Source organism: Jatropha curcas, chromosome 4, assembly GCF_041381405.1.
Source record: "Jatropha curcas cultivar XTBG-Jc1 chromosome 4, XTBG_Jcur_1.0, whole genome shotgun sequence".
Lineage (NCBI taxonomy): Eukaryota > Viridiplantae > Streptophyta > Magnoliopsida > Malpighiales > Euphorbiaceae > Jatropha > Jatropha curcas.
The window spans coordinates 31,700,691-31,721,242 of NC_143154.1; the positions used below are offsets into that span (position 1 = coordinate 31,700,691).

A 20,552-nucleotide genomic window follows, 5' to 3' on the forward strand; every position below is an offset into this window, starting at 1 on the left:
AAATCTCTACAAATTGATTATTTTTAGTGCAACAGAACTTACTAAAAGTATGCGACGTTAAAGTAGAATCTACCATGGAATCTCTTGAACCGTTTTTAAGCTCAGAAGCCCAATCCAATACGTAACGACGACGTTCAAATACAGAACATTCTTACTTAGACGGCGCGTCAACGTCATTCTTTTCAAAGCCAAGGTTTCGGTTGCTTTTATGAAAGGAAACTGAACCGCGGGCCTTCCCAGATGGAAAAATTTCACCGTATAAGAGCTTCTCTTCCTCCTGATGTTACGGTTTAACGCACCCTATTAATAAAGTTATTAACAATCTTCCGTTACCGACAGTGCAGACAAACAGAGAAGGGACGAGAGAAAAAGAAGGAAGGTGAAAAAAAATTAAAAAAGAAGCGAGGATCGTCATCGGATCTGTTCTTCCACCTCAATTATCAAGGTAATTTTCTCCTGCAATTGATCTCAATCAATCTCACATTACATTTTTTTTACTTTTTCTGGGAGCCTTACTTCTCCTTTTTGAATGTCTCGTCTCTTCTCTGAATCTGATACTATCGTCTATCATTGTTTCTCGCACCATTGGTTTTTAAATTGAAGAAATCTCCATCACCAGGTGAAACATAAAGCTTGTTTATTGAATTATAACAGGAAAGGGACATTTGATTTATGACATGAAGGATATTGGAGACTATAGTGAGCCGTGCACGGAAGTCCTCATTGCAGTTTATTTTATGGTTATTTATTTATTTATGGTTATAAAATAGACATTTCAAACTTCCTGTTTATTCTATGGTTATTTATTTATAATACTTATTTTGTTTGATCAATCTTGTTATCTATCTGCACTATATTATTACAAAGTGCAACAAGACAATGTTGAATTGTAAAATTGGCTCCTGGATTTTTTTTTTTTTTTTAAATGTGAAAGTATTCACGGATCTGTCTTCTATTCAGGCTGATATGCAATATTATATTTCTTTTTTATGGGAAAATTAGAAATTTGAAATGTGTCCTTGGTTTAAATGTTTGTTTTTGTGTCTTGTAAATTTGAATATACCTTAAAAAGTGGAACTTTTAGGGTTATGTAGAACTTGTAGAAAGATGCAGTTTGAAATAAAATGACAGGTTTATACATGTAATTTATGTCAATGTGTTGGCCATTCAAAATTTCAATGGAATTCCCCTGATGTGAGTAGTTGTACTTGTGAACTTTATTTGTATGGCGATTCTCATTAGCAATTCAGTATAGCTCCATTAACATGCCAAAAGAATATTTCTGTCTTTGTATTAATATTATATTTCATGAAAATATCCTTTGGTTGGATAAATTGATTAGATCCATCGCAAAATCAACTTTCTTCATTTTGCATTCTAACTTTACGAGCAGCTCATCCCAACATAAACCAGGACAACAGATTCCACATTGTTGGACATATGCTAGCATTTTCCTTCTGTAGATGGTTTATCAAGTAGTTCATCAAATTTGAGACATTTGGTCCTTGCAATCAATGCAGAGTTTGTCCTAGTAAAAACAATCAGATGGATTAAACTTCTTTGCATATGCTGTTGTATTCTGTGAAACTCTGTGAAGTTGTCAACTACTGACCATTCACCTTTTTTTTTGTCTGTGAAATGCAGTGAGATTTCAAGGATATCAAGTAAGAGCAGGAGGAACATATTGTGTAATGGCCTCTGAGAGGGAAGATTTTAGCCTCTCAGGACCTTTACACCTAACTGTGGTTGATTGGTAGGTTCTTACACTTCAAGACACCCTCCTATTTCTGCGAGCAAAGAAAAATAAGAGAAATATTCAATTCAAGGTCCAAATATTGTAGGATGTCTGAAGTTCTTGTACATGTCATTTTCTCACTCAACTCTGTAGTTCAATCATTTATTTGTAGCTAGCTAGACCTTGGCGAAAGAAAATCAATATAAAATGGTCCTTTTTGTTTTAATTATTTTCCAATACTGAAAGAAAATGAACAAAAAAGTCCTGCTATTGTGCAAATTTCTGGCAACATAATGATGCAAATTTTTCATTTTTTTTTTTTTTTTTGCCTTTTGAATTTGAACATCTGATTTTACAGTGCTTTGTGCTATCTCATGCAGGACAGATGCACATCATCGCAGGTCTGTTGCTGCCAGTTTGGTTCAGGGTGTCTACATTCTGGAGCGTGACCGCCAGCTAAAACGTCAGGGTCCAGAAGCACTTGCTAATCCTTGGTGGGAGTTCTTTCATTTCCGGTTGCTACGTAAGCTTGTGGATGATGTTGATTCCTCCATTTTTGGTGCCATTTATGAATTTAAACCTCCAATCTCTTGCTCTAACCATTCATTAGATAAAAGTCCACGTTATGTAATTGCATTCCGAGGCACTGTAACCAAGCCAGATTCCTTCTCACGGGACCTTGAATTGGACATTCATATAATCCGAAATGGACTCCATGAAACATCTCGCTTTGAAATTGGTATCCAAGCAATTAGAAATGTGGTTGCTACTGTAGGTGAATCTAATGTCTGGTTAGCAGGCCATTCCCTGGGGGCAGCAATGGCAATGCTAGCTGGAAAGACAATGGCCAAGACAGGCGTCTTAATTCAAGCCTTTCTCTTTAATTCACCATTCTTATCCGCCCCCATTGAGAGAATCAAAGATAAGCGGGTGAAACATGGGTTACGGATCGCAGGCAGTGTGATAACAGCAGGTCTCGCCTTTGCTGCAACTGTAAAGAAGAACAATCAAAACAGTCGATCTGTTGATCCATTTTCCGCTTTATCTGCCTGGATACCCTCCATTTTTGTGAATCCAGGCGATCACATTTGCTCAGAATATATAGGTTATTTTGAACACAGGAAGAAGATGGATGACATTGGAATTGGAGCTATTGAGAGACTGGCAACCCAGAATTCGATCGGTGGGCTTATTATGGGTGCAATAGGTAAGGAATCAGAGCCTCTGCACCTCATTCCTTCAGCAATTCTGACTACCAATCTAACTCCATCCAGAGATTTCAAGGAAGCCCACGGAATTCACCAGTGGTGGAGACCTGATTTGGATGTGCAGTCCAAACTATACAGGTATCAATAGCTTTGGTGCAATTGATGTAACTTATACCAAGTTATTTATCTAGTATATGTTTGATTGGATGTGGAAAATAGTTTCCTTATGTGATTTTGTACTCTGATTTCTTCTCAGCATAATGTCTAATGCATATTTGTTCCAAGTGCCAATAGTTCTTCAGTGATCTTGCAGATACCGCCTTGTTTTTTCAAATGTGGGCTATTTACTTTGGAATAAATTAGTAATATTTTTAATCTTAGGGAGGAGGATTTATAGGGTCCTAAATCACCATAAATGTGGATGTTGATTTTTACCAGCTTCGGTTTGTTTTTTCATATTTTAAGTCAAAAAAGCAACAGCTCGATTCCCAAGAGAGTGGAACATCCATCATCATCCTTGTGTTTGCACTCTGCAGTCTCCACTGGATGGGCCCCACTTGGCGCCCTGTAAACCTATGAATTCCTGTAAATTTCCCCACTTCCCTCCAAATTCACTGTTTCACTTACCTAAGCTATCTCAGTCGCCAACAGCCCAACACCCCCATAAAACGACATCGTCAACTGCCATCAATATCTATTACCAGCCACAAACAGAATTTTTAACCTCTTTTGTTTTCTTTTTCATAAACGTTAAACAAGCAGCATATTTTAAGCTTCTTTACAGCACATGACTCACTCGCTCTAACTTTATTATGATGATGATGATGATAATTATTATAGTATCAAACCTTTACTTGCAGTGTAATTAATCCCAATAATTATAATTTCAGAATAATTATTTAATTTAAATTTGATATAAAAAATAAGAATTTAGGTAAATAAAATATAAGCCTCATCATTAATGATACTTAAAATTCAATCCCCACCAGCCCAAAATGATAAAAAAATTCAAGCTTGGGAACGAACTGAACTAGGTTAATTACAAAAGCTCAAATATTTGAAAATGCAGATCAAAAGTCTACCGAGAAAATTCAATTTTTACACTTACTTCCACAAATTGGATATGCTTGCTACTTCAACATCCAAAAACCTAAAATGGCTACTCTGATAAGATCTAAAACACAAAAACAAAAAATGAATTACTAGCAATGAAACCCTAATACAGATCCGTCACTCACAGCAATGGCGACTCTGCACCCAGCCTTAGCTTCCACATGATGCGTGAAAATGTGCAGCACCCGAACCCGACCCGCCATATGAATCCTGGATTCAATCTCCATCGTGGGTCCTACTCTGTATCCACCATTAACACTGGGATAACCGCCAGGTAACACACCGCCCGCGAATGTCGGACCCACATTCACCGCCGCATCCGGTGATGAGGACAACGGGAAGGATTGAACAGCAAAAGTTGCGGCCATGTATTGGGTCCGACCGGCATCGATCTTGCCAGCGGGAATGAACATGAAACCAACTTGGGAACCAGAGTAGAGGAGCTGAAGGGTACTGTCATAGTGAGAGAAGGAAGCTTTGTTAGGGTTCTTGACGGAGACGTACTGGGAGAAGGTAAAGTTGACAGTGTTGTTTGAAACGGAGAAAGAAGGTAGCTGAACGGCGTTGACGGAGATTTTGGGATCTTTAGGCTTGAAAACGGTGAAGAAGACTATAAGAATAATGATAATGACAAAGATTAAGAAAATTGTAGCAACTATACAAGAAGCGAGATTTGTACGGCCAGATGGTGGTCTTTGCGGCTTTGCCATTTTTGCTCTGATCTGAAAATTCTAAAGAGAGAAACCAAAGGAAAGATAATTAAGAATCTAAATGGAGATGGAGAGAGAACACAGAAGAAATGGAGAGTGTGTTTGGTGGTAAGATAAGAAAATATAAGGCAAGAGAAAACAGAAGGGAAAGTGAAAGTTGAAGAGAAGTGTGAAATGAAGTCTTCTGTCTTCTTGTAGCAGTTTTTGTTTCCTTGTTAATTTAGAATTTTCTTTTTTCTTGTTTATGTCCTTTGAAGTTTTTATCCTCTGCGGATATTTATACTGTTGCAGAGGTCTAACACTTTTTTCTTTCAATTCCTTTTCTCATTTTCTAGGATCTATACCTACTTTTGAAATTTTTTTTTTGTTCGTGTGTTTCTAAGCTCGGAGTGAGTAATATTTTCAAGAATGGTAAAACTCTCTTAACAGCGTTTCAAACTTGTGATTTTGAAAGTAAAATTCGTACATAAAACATGGATCTTTAAGTGCAAAAGGGTTTCCTGTTAACAGCCGAAAGATGAAGATAGATTGGTCCACTTGAGAATACTTTAAGAGAATTAGGTCTTCAAAGAAAACATTTAATTGGTGAATTGTGATAGGAGGAAGAAATGAACAAACTTTGGAAGACATCAATGGTTGAGAATATATAACTTTGATGAGATCTCTTGATTTATAAATAATAAAACTGCCACTTTTTTGGCTACAATTAGTATTATGTTGGGCAGCATCTTTTGTACTTACAGACAATAAGAAACCAGAAAAAGAACTATATTAGCTTTTTTTCTTTTTTTCTCATATATTTAGGTAAAATTCTCTAATAATAATAATTTCAAGTTTCGAATTCTTAATTTTGTAGGTAAAGTTCATCTGGATTAGCTTTTTAATACATCAAAAACAGTACAAGTTAAACATAATCATAATCCTCAATTTTTACTCCCTCAGTCAAGGGAAAGAATGAAAGATAAGCTTAGATTCCTTCTCTAATGTCTAATTTGGTGTTGTTATTGTCAATATTGCAATAGGAATTATTTTCACTTCTTTCTTCTGTCTCTATGTATGGAAGATGGCGGGAAACTCAAGCAAGAAGGCAACCAAAGTCACCATCAACATAACAGTGAAGTGAATAATTTTGCATATAGTCAGAAAGGAACTGACATATTGGGCAGGGAGTAATTGGTCATTTGACGCTGTTGTTGCAATCACGGCTACAATGGAGGCTGAGCGAGTGGTTACAGCCTGCAACCCTTAAAGTAGCACTAGTTCTGGTCTTTCTAGTGGTGGAAGTGATGCCCCATGTATGACATCTCTAATTAGCAGCAAAGTGAAGGAAGGAGAGTATATAACCCTGAAGAGAAATGAACTAAACCTAGTGATAAATGTTTTAGCTTAACATATGAAAGAGATTTGGACTGTTTGAAGCCTTCTCTTTGTTATCAAACCTGTCTAAAGGACAAGGCATTTTGAGCTTCCCATGTCACTGTCAGTCTGTCACCTTGCTTTTCTTTCTATTATCAAACTTAAATTTGAAAAACTGAAAAGGGATAAAGTTGTTTCTGATCCCAGGTTTCCTTTTGTGTTCCTTTGAGGTGAAGTGGACCCTGGGTTAAAGCTACTATGGAAATCTTAATTTATTTGATATTAATTCAAGAAAATCCAACAAATTTACAAAGATCATGCATAATTCGAGCTCTGCAATGAATGAGAAAGTCATAAAAAGAAATTTACCATTGCTTTCACTCTCCTTGTTTTCCTTTTTTACTTTATTTAAAAAGAAGGATTGGAGAATACAATTTTAGGTAGCATTGAACTCTATATCCTATTCTCAGTTGACCATGAACACTTCTCTCAGACAAAAGTGACAGCAAATGCCATCTCAATTCCCCAGCCATGTCTTTTGAATTTGGGATACACAGATATATATATACACAAAGACCAGAGATTCCTGATATATATATATATATATATATATATATATATATATATATATATATATATATAATCTAGGGAAACATATATTATTCATCTGGTCAGCATCCCAGTACAACCCCGAGAACTGGCTGACATAAGCGCTGGGAGACAGCAGAAAGAAAATTGAAGGTTTCAGGCTTATGCATAACAAGATAAGCCATCCATACTCTCATACATCAAACAGTCCATCTAAAAATGGACTCTATTGATACATACAAAATATATACATATAATTATTATACCATATGAAAACTTCTTTCTGAGCTCATCAAGCCAAGGAATCCATGACCTGAGCTAAATTAAGATTGATTTGTGAGTTGATTGAGCCGGGAATCCATGATTTGGGAGACAGTTTCAAGAAACACAGCTTCACTCATGCCAGGGAGCAGGGAATCCTCAGCTTCACGAACAATTTCCTCAATCATGGATTCCTTATTCAGAGTTTCTCTGCACATGATACTTCCAATGGCAAAAGGAGTCAGACCTCTCTCAACCCCTTTCTTCAGAAGCATGGTGGAGATACGGAGTGTGCGGGCAGCCAAACGAGGGATATTCCACCCAAAATATTTCAGAAGTGCAATATCCTTTTCAGCATCCAGTGAATTTATGTACTCAATAGTCTCAGGTGAGTAAGGCTGGCAGGCTTGTGGCCAGTAGAGCCAATCAAATGTGCAATCTTCAAACTGCAAAGGAAATGTTTATAGGTTAAAATCTTCAAAGACTACACTCAATCTTCCAAAGAACAAGGCTTTTTTTCGAATAAGCCAATTCATTAATGGAATTTATCATTGGGTGCATCACCACTATGCCTCAGTATTCCCAAGATGGAGAAAACAGCAAGTGGAATATTGAATCATAATCTCACATATATTACCAGAAGATCTTAGAGATAAAGAACACAATTCAGCAGTTAGCGTGATAAATGAAATACTTACTTTCTCAGGCAAGCAATATCCATGATCAATTGGAATCAGCACCATCTGACCATCCTTCCCTTTGCTCATCAATATATTTCCATCATGTCTATCTGCATTGGCCAATCTTATATCTAACACAGTGATCTTATGCACCTCCTCCACCGGGAAAATCCCTGGACCCACTTCATCACAACCACCTTCATTCTTCATAAACATCTGTAAAGATCCAACCTTGGCATTTTTCAATGAATATTCATACCCTTCAGGATAGTTAAATGCTTCATGCAAGCACTGAACAACTACAGTAGGAGGCACACCAGCAAAACCCATAACCTCGCCAGTTAATGCCCTTGGACCACTCTTTGGATGATCCAATATGTAAGCTGCTACTTCCCTTACTGCTCCTCTTCCTACCCTTGTCCCTCTTTTCAGCCCTTCACCATTCAATGAGACAGGTAGCTGGCGGGGGTTATTAACAGCCATTGGCTCCTCATCCACAGGCTTAAAAACGGAAACAAACTTCTGACCAAATGGATCTTGCATAAAATAAGTTCCTCCTGTTCCTTCACTTGATCGAATGGGTGGCTTACCTCTCTCCAGCCCATCAAATGTAGAGTTGATCATATTCCACATGGTTGAACTCAATCTGATCTTAGGATTAACGATAACAGGTTCCAACCAAAAATATCTACCGGGTTGCTCCCTAGCTAGAACCTGAACAATTTCAGAGTGATTATGTCCTCCTTCTACTACACTGTCTCTTCTCTCATTGGAATTCTCCGCCACAACAGAAATCTCAAAATCTTTCTCCGACGGTTTAGTCCTCACTTGCACAGATTTTTGGACCAACAAATGAATGGCAGCATCACTATCCCTGCTTATGTCACCAATAAGCTTTTGGTCATCAAGCTTCGCACCATTATAAAAGATTTCCTGCTCCTCAACATCAACAAAGCCTTGACCTTCTTTGAATATCCGCTGCTTTAAATAAGCAACATTTCTAAATCGATCCACGCGTAACTCAAATTCCCGTCCACAAGTGGTTCTCACAGTAATAAGCAAGAGATCAGAGAGCTTCAGAACCAAGTGCAAGACTTTGCCACTAGAGACACTATAGTCTTTAACAAGAGAATCATTTCTCGCCAACTCTCTGCCCCCAAAAACTAGTTTCTGTTTTTTCACTACATACCCCTCCGACGACTGGATCCTTAACTTTACTGATGCTATAGAATCCGACTCTAAAACCCGCATGGGAATAAGGGAACCAGCGACACTAAGATAAATTAGGATCGATGAACCTTCAGGGGTAGTTCCCTGTTGGTTATTGTTGCAGTAACCATGGAAATATGCCGATTCGGCGAGAATCGGACTCAATGCAACGTCAACGACGGACATTTTTTTTGTTTTATTTCTCTCTTTTTCTATCTATTCAAAATTGGATCTAAAGTTCAGCTAGAAGAGAAGGAAATAGCTATTTCACAACGAATTGAGCAAAAGGGAATTGTACTCAGAAATTGAAACTCAAAAGGAAACAAATTTTCCTTTCAGCCTCAAAAATTAGAATCTAAAAAAAAAGCAGGTAGAAGAGAATGAAATTCTCATCAATTTGAGGAAAACCGAAAAAAAAAAAACCCAGAAGCTGAATCTCGGAAAAGAAAACTAAATTTCTTTTCAGCTTCTGGGTTTATCAGATTGTGTCATTTAAAAAAAAAGCTTTCAAAGTCTGGGTCTAGAATTGGAAAAAAATAAAATAAAATAAAGAAATGCAGAGAGGAGAGTGGATTCTTACCGAAAGGAAAGAACCAAATTGAACGGGCAAAAACAGAAGCTTAAAAAAACAAAAGGAAACCGAAGATAGGTGATTAGTTGCAGGAGCCGATCTTTTTCCGGTTTGCCTAGATTGGAATTATCGATCTCAATAGAAAGCAATTTTTTCGCCCATTTTTTCTAACGGAAAATGATAAATTTGTCTCCGATGACTGAGTAGAGAGGAAAAGTGAGTAAAAAAGATGGAGAGGGAGGGAAGATAAACTAAATTGTAGCCGTTGGCTTTATAGAAAGTTTGAACTTTGACCCAACGTCTATGACGGAGCCATGTTGTTTTAACTACGAAATTGATTGAACTTTTCATTTTCTCTGTTATGTCTCCGTTTTTGTTAGCTAAATCCTAGGATGATGGTTCAGGAGTTCGTTACTGTTAATAGTTTGCTTTTACTAAAATGTTCACATAATTTCTCTCGTTCTAGTTTTTCAAATTTATGCCAAAAAAAAAAAATCTCTTTTATCTAAAATTAGAAAAGAAGACTCACTCACATAATTAACTCAACATATTTCTTTTTTTTTTTACTAAATTTCATATTATTAAAATAATAAATTTTGCGAATTGTGAAGAATATCCTTCAATTTTGAAAAAATTAAAAAGAACTATAAATATTTGAGACTATACCATAACATGAAGTTTTGAAGTAAATTGATTTTTTTAAGAGAAATTTTTATTTTTGAAAAAAATTTAGCTTTCATTTAAAAAAAATGAGAATAAAAATTTTATTTCTAAATTCTAGTTTTTTTTTTTTTGACATTATTTCTAAATTCTAGTTACTTGCCATATGAGATACTATCTTATTTATTTATTTTTATTTTTTACATTTTGTAAAATTAAAAAAAAAAAATATATATATATATATATATATATATTATAATAGATTATTTTTGACTTCTTTTTAAAAAATAAAATATTTGATATCAAAGTATTAGTTTAAAAAACTTATAATTATTTGAAAGTCATATCCTATTTTGAGTAGTTAATATTTAGATTTTTTAATTGCTATATAATCCTCTCAAAAAAAAAAAATTAAATAATTAATTTAACATTCGTAAAGGCTATTTTAGTCATTTAGAAAGCAAAATATATCCGTTGAACATAAGCGGAACATCCCACATGGTACGGACGAATTATTATTAGTGCGCATTTGGATATTTTCAGCGACGACTAACGTACTTACTGACGTTAACGGAATCCCCAACTAATGGCCGTTTATCAGCTGATTCATAGCGACGAATTTCCAGGTTTGGTACACTTGTGAGTGGATTTAGTAAAAAGAAAATTCCTTGCACTTGAGAAAATTTCAAAAAAAAAAAAAAAAAAAAAAACAGTGGCTAAGTGGTCTTTTCACCAGCTTTTATAATGAATTTTAATCAACTGATATTGAAATTTTAAGTTAATATCTTCAATTACTATTATAAACTTTTTGATTTCATATACATTAAAAATAAATAAATGTTTAATCTTTGAGATTGCCTTTTTTTTTTTTTTTTTTTTACAAAAAGACAAGGACACGTGGCTTTTACATTTAGTGGTTGCATCAGTTGAGATTATTGATGGATATAATACAATATTATAAGTAGTTGTTAAATTATGGGACCTAGTGTATGTAGTTAGAGCAGCTTCTATGATTCACATGGCCATTGTCAAAACGAGCAAGCACCCATACATCAAATCATATAATATTCAAAGCCTAGGTTTTGGTGTCCACACCTAACGTACTCCTTACCGCAATTTTCCCTTCAGGGAACAAATCATTACTTACATTACATCTTCCCATCATTTTTACGTTTCCATTTTTTTTTTTTAATTTATAAGATTTCAAAGAAATAAGTAAATTGTATTATGAATTAATCAAGTGTGATTTGGTTAAGAAATTACATTTTTATATTAATGTGAAGCGTAGGACATCTCGGGTTCAAGTATTAAAACATAGTAAATAGTAAACAGATTGAGGATTGAGCTTCAAGTTACTGTGATTAAACCATGGGTATAATTGTTCATTAATGGCAAAAGTTGGCCCAAATATAAGATTAGTAAAAAAATTAAGAAAAAAAATCACCGCCCAATCAGAAATAGCACAGTTGGAAAGTAGTATTATTCAATTTCTTGCATACGTGTCAGTTATCCTAAGAGGAGAGGACGCTCTCCGCTCTTTTAGCCGTTAGTGGCGCAGCAGATAATGAGTGATTCTGTTACCGTTATGGTGGGCAAAGCAGTTGCACTTGCGCACGTGTACTTGTCTTGCATCTTTTTTTTTTTACTGTCTGTCGAGGTCCAACAAAGCTTCCGGTGATATATCTGGGCCCAGTGGATCCGGCCCTTGGGTTAGCCCAAGCTCACTAGTAAGCGGCGACTAGTGTAAAGACTGATATCTGAGGTTATTTTAGACTTTTCTTCTACTCAAATCTCCTCTTCTTAGTTCTTACCCGCCAATTCTCTCTCCCTCTCGCTTCACACTCTCTCTGTGAAAGATCCTCTCTCTCTCTCTCTCTCTCTCTCTCTCTCTCTCTGCGAAAGAAGCAACAATGTCTACAAGTTTTCATCTTCTCTTTCTCTGTTTTCTCATCTCCACCATCATTACACAATCAAGAAGTCTTGCAATTCCTCAAGAACTCCGAGATTTCTCTCAAAATCTCATTCCTTTCAACAACCCCACCGCATCGCCTCCTTCTACTTCTATATCTCCATCGCCACCGTTCGATCATCCATCAAATGGTACTTTGGTGCCCGCTTTCTTCATCATTGGTGACTCCTCTGTTGATTGCGGCACCAACAATTATCTAGGTACCTTTGCTCGCGCTGACCGTCCTCCTTACGGTAGGGATTTCGACACCCACAAGCCCACTGGAAGGTTCTCCAATGGAAGAATCCCTGTTGATTATCTGGGTAATTTTTCTTTTCTTGATTCTTTTATGCTTCTTTTCCCTATTTTAATTGTTCGGTTACAGAGAAAGATGGTTTGAAAACAGAGGAAAATGAAATTAGGTTTTCTTTGATTAAATAAAAAAGATTCAATCTTTTTTGGGTAGCAAAAAGGGGGGGGGGGGGAATGATTTTATGTTTATTTTCTTTCTGGGAACTCCCTCTGTTTGGTTGCTTAGAAAGTAGGGAAGTTGGCCAGAAAAACGATATATCTTTTTTTGTCTAGAAACCAGTCTTTCATGGGATGAAGGTATCAACTAAACTCGGCCTCTGAGAAATTTGGTTTTTTAAGGCCGAGTAGTGGAGAGTTTCTTTTAATTTTCTGATTAAAAATCATTTCTATTTCTGAATTTTCCTACTTTCTTGCCAACTAAACATAAAATTGGTATTTCTTGATATAACTGAAATACATCTTGTTTCCATTCCCTTTTAATGAAGCCTGTAAAATTTGAAAATTTGCAGCTTGTACCTTCGTTTATGTTTTTGTTCTTGATAACTGGGTTCTTGGTTACAGAAGAATTATCTATAATTAAGTTAATTAATCTGTAATACTTGAATCAGCATTGCGCCTTGGGCTTCCGTTCATACCAAGTTATCTAGGACAGATGGGAACTACTGAAGATATGATTCACGGAGTGAATTATGCATCTGCTGGTGCTGGAATTATATTCTCAAGTGGATCAGAAATGGTATATCCCAATTTCAGTTACATATATGGATTTCAATTTAGTAAATTATAAGCATTACATTAGTAATAATAGTATTATCCTGATACAGGGTCAACGAATCTCCCTCACCCAACAAATTCAGCAATTCACAGACACCTTACAGTCATTTATTTTAAGTATGGGTGAGGATGCTGCAAATGATCTCATCTCCAACTCCATCTTTTATCTCTCAATAGGAATCAATGACTATATCCATTACTATCTTCGTAATGTGTCTAATGTACAAAATTTGTACCTTCCATGGAGTTTCAGCCAGTTCTTAGCATCAGAATTAAGGCAAGAAATCATGGTGAGCAATCTGCATCACATCCTTAATTAGTCCCATTTTACTGATAAAAGAACTTCCTAATTGATTAATGGTGGTGGTATTGCAGAACTTGTACAATATGAGTGTAAGGAAAGTGGTGGTAATGGGACTAGCACCTATAGGTTGTGCTCCTCACTACCTGTGGAGGTTCAATAGCAAGAATGGAGAGTGTATCAGAGAAATAAATGACATGATTATGGAGTTTAACTTTTTTATGAGATTCATGATTGAGGAGCTTGGTCAGGAACTTCCTGATGCTAAACTCATCTTCTGTGACATGTATGAAGGTTCAATGGACATAATCAAGAATCACGAACGTTATGGTAAGAAAGAAATTAGACTCTGTTTGCCATTGATAATCAAGTGTGTGCAGAAATTGAGATATAACTGTGGTTTTTTGAACAGGTTTTAATGTGACTACTGATGCTTGCTGTGGGTTAGGGAAGTATAAAGGGTGGATAATGTGCCTTGCACCAGAAATGGCTTGTAATAATGCTTCAAATCATATCTGGTGGGATCAATACCATCCAACTGATGCTGTGAATGCTATTTTGGCAGACAATGTGTGGAATGGCCTGCACACTAAAATGTGTTATCCAATGAACCTCAAGGACATTGTTGCTCCAGACTCAGGCTAAATGATTTGAACCAACAGTTTTATGACCATTTTTGTAAGATTAGAGTGTTAAACAGTGTTTCTATAAAAGACCCAGATTGTAAATTGATGCATTTTCAATATTGAAGTATTGCGATTCCTTTATCATTGTGTTTGAACATAATACATGTTGGAAAAGTTTCCATTATGGGCTTGCTTCCACTGCTAATGTATTTGGGCTTTCTGCTTGAATCATGACTTAATTGTGGGCCTCTCTAGATTGGTATACCAAGACAATAACCTATTCCTTGGGCTTAATTTTAAATTTAAATTTAAATTTAAATTTTTTTATTTTTTAAAAATTAAAAATAAAAATAGTCTTTATTCTTGAAACAAATAAACATTGTAATTATTGGGTTTTGGGTTTGAATGGAACATTGGCTGGATGGGTTATCGGGTTCATGGATCATAGGATGCTTACATAGGATCTTATCTTTTGGACAGTTAAGACTTGGTAAGAGTTCACTTTCCTTTGTGGCTCGTTTCTCCTTCTACAGTACTACGTGTGACCCTTCCTGCCGACACCCGTGTAAAATCGCCTCACTTCACGTGTCTGCCTCCCTCAAATCACATGCTCTACAGTCTTTGCTTTAACGCCCTATTATTTAATTATTTAATTCTTCAATTCATCACGTTGCTCTTCCATTTAAGAAAATTACTAATTCATCCCTAAAGTGTTGTATTATTAAACTGTGTACATTTTCTTATTTAACTAATAAATATAACTTTAATTAAAATTTAAAAATTAAATAATTATTCTTTATCCTTTAATAAATTACTCTTTATCTTGTTAATCAAATTTGATTTGATTAAGCTTTTCATTAATATAAAAAGTAATAAATTTTAAAATTTAATTGTGTTTTTATCAATATAAAAAGTGATCAAGACCGATCTCTCAAAATTAAATATCATATTATTTTGATTACTGCACTCTCTAAGAATGAAAAGAAAAATTAATCCTTACCCTCTCAAGACTTAACAATTAAGCAAAGAGGAAATTTTCAAGAAAATCCGAAGTGTGAATCCGTTCTCTAAATCAAACTCCCTAGTCTTAGAAGACCTTCTAGAAAGTTACATGATAATGAACTCCACAACCTCCACTCTGCCTTTCTCTCCTTTTGCCACGTCACCACCCATACCCCGCTAAACACCGCGTTTTTGCCGCCATCATCAATCATCACTTATTCGTATTCGCTCAACCAAAAATGAGTAAATGTATATTTAATTATTTAATTGTTTCCTAAAACAAAAACAAGAAAAGAAAAAAGAGCATTTGTAATTTTTAAAATTCACAATCCTTTGGATCTTTCCACTTTGACAAATCCACACGCAATCGTTAAGCTCTTCAAATTCCTTCACTTTCCTGGAAATTTCCTTCTCCTGTTCCGATTTTCTCTTATTTAAAGCTTCATTTCTCACCCACTCTTCTCTCTCTCTCATCTACGCTTCCTCTGTTTTTTCATTTCAGATAATAAAATCTTTAGAATCTTTGATACTTTGAAGGGAATTGGTGTTGGAGATGGAGAATAACCAATCTTTCTATCAATTCAGTGATCAGCTGAGGTTGCAGGCTTCAAACTTAGCTAATCTGTCGCTCAACGACTCAATATGGAGCAATTCGTATGTGTCAAAGAGGCCCGATGAAAGGAGGAATTTTGATTTAAGAGTTGGTGGTGAAGTGAATTCTGTTGTAAATTCTAAGCCAAAAGAGTCTGATTTAAATGGTTTTAATGATGGATGGAAGATAGGATCTAATCCTTCTTCTGCTTCTACTGATTTGAATGGATTTAATGATAGTTGGAAGATGGGACTGGGATATGGTGCTAAAAGTTACAGTCTTGGTCCTATTGGCCCAATTGGTCAGGTTATTGGCGGTGGGTCTCAAAAGAATGTTGGGATCAACGGCGGGTTTAGCAAGGGGATATATTCAAAGAATAATTATAATCTCAACAGCAATCTTAATGTTAATGTGAAAGGGAATAAGAACAAGGGAGACGATGATCATGGAGTCATCAAAACTGGCAAGAAAAACACTAACAAGAAGAACAGTGGTGATAATAACAATAATAATGACGGTAAAGACAACAAAAGTGCTGCTGATAAGAGATTTAAGACACTGCCACCATCAGAGTCTCTGCCTAGAAATGAAACTGTAGGTGGTTATATCTTCGTCTGCAATAATGATACTATGCAAGAGAATCTCAAGAGGCAGCTCTTTGGTAAATCGGCCAAATATTCTATGTTCTTTTTCTTTTTTCTCTCTCACTATGCATAAAAGTTCTTAGCTTTGTATTAGGGTGTGAATTTTATTTTCTAGAAAGAAATTATTTTTCAGATATATTTTGTTTTAGATGAATTCTATACAAATTTTCTAAATAGCTTGTTGAATTACTACTTTGTAGGTTTGCCTCCTCGTTACCGAGACTCAGTGAGGGCAATTACTCCAGGCCTGCCCCTTTTCCTGTATAACTACTCCACCCACCAACTCCATGGAATTTTCGAGGTTTGTAGTTTTTTCTTTGTTTTTAGGCCATTTTGATGGACGATCCAATTAATTTTTATAATACTTCTGGTAAATCAACTTATGGTATCTGCTTAATGTTCTCTGTAGGCTGCAAGTTTTGGTGGAACAAACATTGATCCGACTGCCTGGGAGGACAAGAAATGCCCTGGAGAGTCGCGCTTTCCTGCTCAGGTATATATACATCCATATATTAAGGATTTGGATATGAACTATATGGTTTGTTAAAGTATTGAATGATTTTTGGGATTAAATGGTTCTGATTTTGTGTTTAGGTGAGAGTTATTACAAGGAAAATCTGTGAGCCGCTTGAAGAGGATTCCTTCAGGCCAGTTCTCCACCACTATGATGGCCCTAAGTTCCGGCTTGAACTCAACATTCCTGAGGTAAATTCATTTACCTTTTAACTGTAAACATGATCAATCTCTTATATATTGTATTAATTTGTTGATGTTTATTATTTGACATGCCCTGATCTGATCTTTTTTTTGTTTTGGATTTTCAGGCTCTGTCTCTTTTGGACATATTTGATGAACAAAACCTTTGAACAGTTTTATCATATACAGGCATAAAGATACACACACACGAGGCGAAGAGAAGAGTTGATCAAAGAAACAGAAGATAAAATTAAAGAGTTGTTTAGCTTTAATATATAACATATATATAAAGTTAGTTTGGGGAAGAATACTATGGGAATGGGAAAGAGGCTGAAAATATACAGCCTAGTTTGATGTATAATTTTTGTTTGGAGGCTGTTTATGGTCCCTTTTATTCTCTCTTGTTTGTCCTATAAATAATTAAAAATATTACAAAATGAAATCTTTATTTATAATAATGTGTCTTAGCACTTGCTATACAGAATATTCATTTGCATCTCTGAGGATTTCAGGTTGTTTAGAGTGGAGACATTGGTACACCCTCCTAATGCAATTCCTGGTTCTTCTAATGGGAGGGAATGAAACTTCTGCTAGACTTTTGCTCTCTTGTTTGTCCTATAAATAATTAAAAATATTACAAAATGAAATCTTTATTTATAATAATGTGTCTTAGCACTTGCTATACAGAATATTCATTTGCATCTCTGAGGATTTCAGGTTGTTTAGAGTGGAGACATTGGTACACCCTCCTAATGCAATTCCTGGTTCTTCTAATGGGAGGGAATGAAACTTCTGCTAGACTTTTGCAGAAGACAGAGATACAAATCCAGTTTTAAGACCTAGAAACAAATGGAAGCGTATCCAGAAATGGAAAAGGATGTGTAGTTTGTTGGGTAATTTTAATCCCACACTCTAAAGAAAAGAAAATATCGTTTCAGTGGATGGTTAGGTCACCCATTAAACTTAAAGTCCAAGAATGGGTTTTGCATATTTTTGTCAGCCTTGTACACCTAACACCAAATTGTAAATGTGCTAGCTAGCTTAGCTAGCATTATGTGGACTGGTTCTTCCCTGCTAAAAGAATAAAAAAGAAATGAAAAAGGAATAGGGAATGGACTTCTTCTTCAAGGGGCGGTGAGGTGATTGTTTAATAAGCGGAGCAGTTGATGACCTATTCACGGATGCTGACTGCCAAAGATCAGTACAACACAGCTATAGTTGGTGGCTGACTAAGACGTGGCAAGGCAATTCTTTTGATTGGTTTTGGGGCAAATTAGTCTCCTGAACTCTTAAATCATAAATTCTGAACTCTCTCAACCATAAACCCTAATTTTTATTAAGAGACTCTCATCCTGCTATGCATATTTTTCTAACTATAAATCAATCAGGACAGTGAAATGGTCGTGATCTTAAATTTGAACATGAGGATTCATATTTGATTGTGTCAATATACAGAAATAATTGAAGCAAATTTTTCTAGGTTGATTTAATCATTAGGTCATAGGTCAGGCATATACTTTCCCGTGCAATTTTAACCGTAATATAAGTAGAAAGAAGAGAAAAAAACAATTTCCGTTTAACTTGGTGATATGATGTGTACGTAGATGGAAAGGAGATAATGTCTACGTAATGATCATATTTCAATTCTTTTTTCAACATGATTAAATGAAGTTCAATGATAACATCTCAATAATTATGTATAAATAACTATTTTTAAATTATCTTATATTTAATATTTATTAGCTTGATGAATTTTAATTCACAGTTAGCAAATTATTTTCGAAGATTAAATCATTATCTAAAAAGGAATTCCATATCCAAATTTAGAACTTGAGATCTCTAATTAAAAATATACCATCAATATCAATAAAAATTAAAATTAAAATGTAGAGCTTAAAATTTTTGAGTAAATAAAGATAAATAACATCATAGAAACATAAATAATTTCACAATTTACATTTATTTCATAATAGTTTGTCAATATGTCAAATTCAAAATCATAACATGAAAATATATTAACCATAAACACAAACTTAATGTAGAAGATCCACTTGTAGCCACTCGTATCTCATCCACTTAAAGGCAAGCTGGACAAAGAACCAAACCATTCTCATTACACTGACCGCACCTCTCTTTAATTCCATCCACCAATACCTTACAACTCCCACCACAATCCAAACACGGCACAAACCTGGCTCCCCCACACCCTTCGCACGCTTGTCTTCCTAATCCTCTCTCCACACGTGCCCAATTCAGTATCCTCCCGAGTCGACTCGACTCGTTGAGTTCCACTACCTCATCTACTCCTCCTATGTACCTTCCTTTCACAAAAACTCTAGGCACACTCGTTTCTTCTCCTAACAGCTCCCTTAGCTCCTTCAGGAACTCTCCATGCAACGACACGTCTCTTTCGTCGAACACTACTCTGTGTAATTCCATTAAGACGCGTACACGGTTGCAATCCTCGTATGTTTTACGTACTCCACGCAACGATGTTGTGTAAATGACCACCGAGTCATCTCCACTGGGGGGACACTTCTCTGGGTAGTCACTTAGTGGGTTCCTTATAATTTTGTCGTAATTTGCCATTTTCCCTTCTTTTTCTTTCTCTTGCCTGTCTCTGAGTATGAATATATTCTCTTTAACTGGCCTGATAATGTTTCCGGACTCGGTTGCTGGCTTAATCACAACTTGTGACGAATCGGTCATTCTGGCCTCTGTTTTCCTCAACTCGGTCATGGACTCAATTTTCCTTATTTCTTTCTTGGGTTTTGAAGAGAGTTTAGCGTCCAGCTCTTCAAGGGTATGAAAAGAGGAGCTCTTTCTTGGTGCTGGAGGTTGTTTCTTTTCTGCGGCCAAGGCAGAAGTCGTGGTGGTGATGGTACTGCTGACTTTCGCCGGTGGTGGAGAAATAGAATTTTTGTTAGTGAGGGTGGGCTTGAGGTCTTCTAGGGCTTTGCTAACCTCCTCCCAAGGATGAGGAGTATCAGTTTCCAACTTGTTGAGCTTCTCGAGTAAGGGAGCAGGGACATGGGTTGGCTTTTCTGGTTTTTCTTGATCAGTATTATCGACAGAAAGCCATGGCTCTTGGATGGAGTTGATATCGAAAACGGCAAAGCTTGAAGGTGGTGGACGGTAGACATCTATGGTGGCCTCAATTCTTTTTGAGGAACCGCAACCCATTTTTATTATGAATGAAATTCTGTTCGAGTGTTGAAGTTAAGAAGCTGAACAAGAAGAATGCCACATGTAAAATTGTTGAGTTTTAGGCGGGAGAGAAATAGGAATGTTTTTGTGGTGGCTTTCTTTATCGATACCCTACTCTAAATCTAATCAAATGTGTATTTGTGTTGGAAATGTTGTGTCTGAGCCTTAGGATTGGTGTGTGGTGGCTAAATTGGCCAGGTCGACATGTAGAGTACTTGGTGTCCAGTTCAAATTAGAAAGATTTCTTGTGCGAGGTTATCTTGCATTGACAGGTCCATTGCTCCTGCAGTACGTGTAGGGTATATATATAATGCAAAACAAAGCAAATTTCGCGGTGTTAGCTGCTCACATCCATAGAA

General features: G+C 35.9%; 6 protein-coding genes across 7 annotated transcripts; 3 read left to right on the forward strand and 3 right to left on the reverse strand.

Moving 5' to 3' along the window:
* The first annotated feature begins 203 nt into the window (after positions 1-203).
* On the forward strand, positions 204-3,234 carry LOC105645660 (alpha/beta-Hydrolases superfamily protein). 2 transcript variants are annotated; one of them, XM_012231314.4, is made up of 4 exons: positions 204-445; positions 655-740; positions 1,645-1,753; positions 2,116-3,234. In XM_012231314.4, exons 3-4 carry the CDS (start codon positions 1,692-1,694, stop codon positions 3,089-3,091), a joined length of 1,038 nt encoding a protein of 345 aa, XP_012086704.1. In that variant the 5' UTR covers positions 204-445; positions 655-740; positions 1,645-1,691; the 3' UTR covers positions 3,092-3,234. The 2 variants fall into 2 exon arrangements, with proteins under 2 accessions (XP_012086704.1, XP_012086706.1); XM_012231316.4 differs by lacking the exon at positions 655-740 and having other exon boundaries at positions 206-445.
* Positions 3,235-3,957: 723 nt separating this feature from the next.
* Positions 3,958-4,994, reverse strand: LOC105645659 (uncharacterized). Its single transcript, XM_012231313.4, has one exon. It carries the CDS (start codon positions 4,764-4,766, stop codon positions 4,146-4,148), a length of 621 nt encoding a protein of 206 aa, XP_012086703.1. The 5' UTR covers positions 4,767-4,994; the 3' UTR covers positions 3,958-4,145.
* A 1,499-nt stretch (positions 4,995-6,493) lies between these two features.
* Positions 6,494-9,727, reverse strand: LOC105645658 (phosphatidylinositol 4-kinase gamma-like protein). Its single transcript, XM_012231311.4, has 2 exons — positions 7,670-9,727; positions 6,494-7,417 (listed from the first exon to the last, which is right to left on the reverse strand). The coding sequence occupies exons 1-2, from the start codon at positions 9,044-9,046 to the stop codon at positions 7,034-7,036; spliced, it is 1,761 nt and encodes a 586-aa protein (XP_012086701.1). The 5' UTR covers positions 9,047-9,727; the 3' UTR covers positions 6,494-7,033.
* A 2,183-nt stretch (positions 9,728-11,910) lies between these two features.
* Positions 11,911-14,154, forward strand: LOC105646028 (SGNH hydrolase-type esterase superfamily protein). The gene is made up of 5 exons (XM_012231799.3): positions 11,911-12,362; positions 12,960-13,087; positions 13,176-13,415; positions 13,501-13,756; positions 13,839-14,154. Exons 1-5 carry the CDS (start codon positions 12,002-12,004, stop codon positions 14,069-14,071), a joined length of 1,218 nt encoding a protein of 405 aa, XP_012087189.1. The 5' UTR covers positions 11,911-12,001; the 3' UTR covers positions 14,072-14,154.
* A 1,333-nt stretch (positions 14,155-15,487) lies between these two features.
* Positions 15,488-17,444, forward strand: LOC105645657 (DCD (Development and Cell Death) domain protein). The gene is made up of 5 exons (XM_012231310.4): positions 15,488-16,307; positions 16,491-16,591; positions 16,700-16,783; positions 16,885-16,995; positions 17,115-17,444. The coding sequence occupies exons 1-5, from the start codon at positions 15,608-15,610 to the stop codon at positions 17,154-17,156; spliced, it is 1,038 nt and encodes a 345-aa protein (XP_012086700.1). The 5' UTR covers positions 15,488-15,607; the 3' UTR covers positions 17,157-17,444.
* Positions 17,445-18,873: 1,429 nt separating this feature from the next.
* On the reverse strand, positions 18,874-20,314 carry LOC105645656 (Glutaredoxin family protein). The gene has a single exon (XM_012231309.4). The coding sequence runs from the start codon at positions 20,167-20,169 to the stop codon at positions 19,063-19,065; it is 1,107 nt and encodes a 368-aa protein (XP_012086699.1). The 5' UTR covers positions 20,170-20,314; the 3' UTR covers positions 18,874-19,062.
* Positions 20,315-20,552: the final 238 nt, after the last annotated feature.

Bases quoted from the DNA above. Each gene is read 5' to 3' on its own strand.
- LOC105645660 (XM_012231314.4), top strand. From the start codon at position 1,692: ATGGCCTCTGAGAGGGAAGATTTTAGCCTCTCAGGACCTTTACACCTA. The intron at 1,754-2,115 runs GTAGGTTCTTAC...TATCTCATGCAG, and splicing joins CACCTAACTGTGGTTGATTG to GACAGATGCACATCATCGCA.
- LOC105645659 (XM_012231313.4), bottom strand. From the start codon at position 4,766: ATGGCAAAGCCGCAAAGACCACCATCTGGCCGTACAAATCTCGCTTCT.
- LOC105645658 (XM_012231311.4), bottom strand. From the start codon at position 9,046: ATGTCCGTCGTTGACGTTGCATTGAGTCCGATTCTCGCCGAATCGGCA. The intron at 7,418-7,669 runs GTAAGTATTTCA...TTTCCTTTGCAG, and splicing joins GATATTGCTTGCCTGAGAAA to TTTGAAGATTGCACATTTGA.
- LOC105646028 (XM_012231799.3), top strand. From the start codon at position 12,002: ATGTCTACAAGTTTTCATCTTCTCTTTCTCTGTTTTCTCATCTCCACC. The intron at 12,363-12,959 runs GTAATTTTTCTT...TACTTGAATCAG, and splicing joins AATCCCTGTTGATTATCTGG to CATTGCGCCTTGGGCTTCCG. The intron at 13,416-13,500 runs GTGAGCAATCTG...GTGGTATTGCAG, and splicing joins AATTAAGGCAAGAAATCATG to AACTTGTACAATATGAGTGT.
- LOC105645657 (XM_012231310.4), top strand. From the start codon at position 15,608: ATGGAGAATAACCAATCTTTCTATCAATTCAGTGATCAGCTGAGGTTG. The intron at 16,308-16,490 runs GTAAATCGGCCA...ACTACTTTGTAG, and splicing joins TCTCAAGAGGCAGCTCTTTG to GTTTGCCTCCTCGTTACCGA. The intron at 16,592-16,699 runs GTTTGTAGTTTT...TGTTCTCTGTAG, and splicing joins AACTCCATGGAATTTTCGAG to GCTGCAAGTTTTGGTGGAAC.
- LOC105645656 (XM_012231309.4), bottom strand. From the start codon at position 20,169: ATGGGTTGCGGTTCCTCAAAAAGAATTGAGGCCACCATAGATGTCTAC.